This window comes from Vitis riparia, chromosome 11 (assembly GCF_004353265.1).
Source record: "Vitis riparia cultivar Riparia Gloire de Montpellier isolate 1030 chromosome 11, EGFV_Vit.rip_1.0, whole genome shotgun sequence".
Lineage (NCBI taxonomy): Eukaryota > Viridiplantae > Streptophyta > Magnoliopsida > Vitales > Vitaceae > Vitis > Vitis riparia.
Genome location: NC_048441.1, coordinates 13212045 through 13215414, shown reverse-complemented (window position 1 = coordinate 13215414; position 3370 = coordinate 13212045). Strand labels below are relative to the sequence as shown.

Sequence of the window (3370 nt, the reverse complement as noted above, 5' to 3'; positions counted from 1 at the left end):
GGTTTTTTTTCCTTCTTAAGATGTGTTTTAATATTTTTACTGTTTATATTTAAGGAATTTGTATTTTCTTTCATGTCTATCATAAGTCCTGCTGTTCTTGTCCATTGTCCTTCTTAGGGTCTTGTAGTATATGGCTAAGCTAAAATTCCTTCTGAAAATAATTTCTCCACCGCCAAAACAGCTCCTCAAGAAACATATCTACAAGAACGGAAAATTTAAATAAATGTCAAATTAGGGGAAAAAAATTAAACAAAAATAAATACTTCACCTGGAAGAAACGAATACGAATACGGGTGACGGACAAATGGGGACGAATGGAAAGATTCATACGCCGCACACATACGACGCATGTCCCGACCAACGCAGATAACGGGAAGCGTCAAACCAAACGGCGAATTTAACGGAGTGGGGAAGACACTGAGAAACGAAAACGACGACGCGTTGAATGGTGTATGAACGATGATGCCAAACCATAATGAATTGAGTCTGTGATTGATCTCCAATTCAGTGGATTTTAGTTTCAGTTGGAATTTTTAATCTTAATTGTTGTTTTGTTTGGGTGAACTGCTGAATTTAATGTCCAAAAAGCTCCTTCAATTGGCACCAATGGCTCAACTGATATATATACACAAAGTATCGGTTCTTAGGGTTTCGGTCACCGGAGTACAAAAAACAGGTCCGTTCCGAAGAGCACCGATCAGGTTGTACGCGAACTCGCCGGAATCTGGCCACAATCGGCCGGGATCTGACGCCTCCATCGCCGGAAAACTCTGATTATAGCGAAAACAATATAGGGTTTGAAAAGTTTATTGTCGAACATACCCCTGGACTATATCACAAATCCTCGGCTTTCGACATGTTGGAGAGTCGGCTGGGCCTTGGCTGGAAACCCGATCGCCGGCGTTGCTGGTGAGACGATGGTCGGATCAGAGCAGCCAAAGCCCTCTTCACCAAGTCTCCCTCGACGGTCCCGATTCTGACCAGCGAATTCGTCATCGCTGATCTCCGAGCGTTGAGCCGGTTGGAGGAGTAGGGAGCGGAGTGATTGTTGAAACCTTTGTGGAGACTGCATCGGAAGGAGCCAGGATGTGTTGTAGGCGAGCACATACAACTACGCTTCGGAGTCGAGGGCGCCGACAAAGGATTGGTGTGCTTCTTCACGACCTGAGTGCGGGGAGTGGCGGAGATGGATCGACTGGGAGATATGGGACGGTCTAGGGAGAAGCGTACGGAAGGTGATGAGGGAGCAGATCCATAGAGGTTGACCTTGGTGCGGGACGCCGATCTTTGAAAGAAACCGGTGGTTCGGGAAGAGAAACCGGAGCTTGAGGAAGCGAAGGCAGAGGAAGATGAGGAGGGAATGGGCGAAGAGTTGAATTTTCCAGAACGAGAGAATGACCCTAGTACTGGTCCGCTCGATCTTCTAGAGGAAGCCGCCATTTTTTTTTTTTGGTTGCAGTAGAGAGAAAGGCGAGAGAGAGAAAGAAGGGGAAACCTTTATTTTCAGATACCGCGTTCGGCTATCTAGTTTGGCAAACCCAGCTTAACACGAGCCCTGTATTTATAGGGTTGAGGTAGAGCGGGGAGTAACGGCGTAAGAGTCGCGTTTGTGGACATTTCCTTTTCTGGGGATTTTGCAATGCTACCCTTGTAACTTACGCTATTTTCAAAACGCTCCTCCCATGTTGTTCTTCCATTTTACATTCACGCCCCGCTGCAACTGTGTAATGGAGACTGGAGAGATGTTGCAAAATATTTAAAAATCAAGCTCAAAATAAAAAATAAAAAACGAGAGAATTTATTTGGTGTTTGAATATGCATTTTAAATTAAAATATATTCAAAATAGTAGAAATTGACATCTAATTTTTTTAAAATTTAAAATTTGCAAAAACTCGAATCAGGAAAATAAAAAAAGAAAGAAATGTAAAAAGACCAAAATAGAAGGACATGTATGAAAGAAAGAAGTATAAACTCAACCAGAGGTAGAGGTTGGGTTAGTAGAAAGTGGATGACAGTCGGGTGTGGTGTGGGTAAGATAGGGGGATCCGGTGGGCTAGAAAGCAATGGGCAAAACCAACAGATTTATCCGTTAAACCAACAGCTCTTGGGGATTGCTCACATCCTCGACACATGCACTGTCGCACTCTCTATTTATATTCCCTCCCCCACCCCCAACCCCCCACCCCCCAATTTGCTTTTATTTTTTTAATAAAGCGGTTTTGAAAAGCGTGCTGCCCCGCTTTGATACGTCCAGCAGGGCTTTTTACAAACCCTATAATATTTTACCAGAAGAGAATTTCCATCTCTTTAGTAATTATTAAATAATTTAATTGTAGCAGAATGAAGTGAGTCACAAAAGTAATGAAGGCATAACACGTGTTTCGTTTATCAAAATAATGTATGATGACCGCAAATGCACATGCCTATGGATCATACGTGTCCTCGACGCTTATAAAATAGTTGCCAATTAAGCTGATCAATAATCATTTTTTATTATTCTATTCATTTCATAATTCTAGTTTATAAAATTTCTTTAATCATGCAAGTTTGGATGCAATGAGGGATTTATTTTAACTTTAATTAATCTACCATTGCAATCCAGTTTGCACCACCAAACTTGATTTGATTGATTTACTCCTTACCAAATTTAATTATTTATTAATCTATTTATTTTAGGATGGAAATGATTGATTTACTCATTACCAAATTTATTTATTTATTTTAAGATAGAAATGATTTGACTATGACATGATGTCATGACAGGTGGAAAGTCATTAAATTTTAGGGGACTTACGGAGCTATTACATACTTAAGTTTCCTTCTATATTATTAATTGTATAATGAATTTATTTAGAAAGAATTATGATTCAAAATTTTTAATAGCATGTTTTTAATAATTGAATTGTTATATGATGTTTTATAAAATAAAAGTATATTTAAAAATTTAAAATATTTTTAATATAATTTTTATGTATAATATTTTATTTTATATATTTATATAATTATTTTTTAAAACAGTTTTTAAAAAATAAGAAAAATAACATAAAACAATTAAAAAGAATTTTATAAAAACATCATATTTTTTATTTTAAAAAATAAAAAATAAAAATAATTTTTAATTATTAAACCTGTTTTTTATTTATTTATTTGTTCTTAAGCAAAAACAATATTTAAATTTCTTTTCCCCTCAAATATTCTGCAAATGAATCCTACTCAAACAGTTTAATACATTTTTATAATTTAAGGAAATAAAAAATAAAAATAATGAAAAGTTATTTATTCTTGTAATTTTTTTCTCTAGAATATGTGAAAATACAAAGAAAAGTAAGCAACAAGGTCTGAAATGTACTAAGAAAAGACAATTGTGGC

At 36.7% G+C, this 3370-nt stretch overlaps 1 protein-coding gene across 1 annotated transcript; it reads right to left on the bottom strand.

Annotated features, from left to right (window-relative positions):
- Positions 1-572: 572 nt before the first annotated feature.
- Positions 573-1532, bottom strand: LOC117925694 (putative protein TPRXL). Its single transcript, XM_034844771.1, has one exon. It carries the CDS (start codon positions 1438-1440, stop codon positions 835-837), a length of 606 nt encoding a protein of 201 aa, XP_034700662.1. The 5' UTR covers positions 1441-1532; the 3' UTR covers positions 573-834.
- Positions 1533-3370: the final 1838 nt, after the last annotated feature.

Bases quoted from the DNA above. Each gene is read 5' to 3' on its own strand.
- LOC117925694 (XM_034844771.1), bottom strand. From the start codon at position 1,440: ATGGCGGCTTCCTCTAGAAGATCGAGCGGACCAGTACTAGGGTCATTC.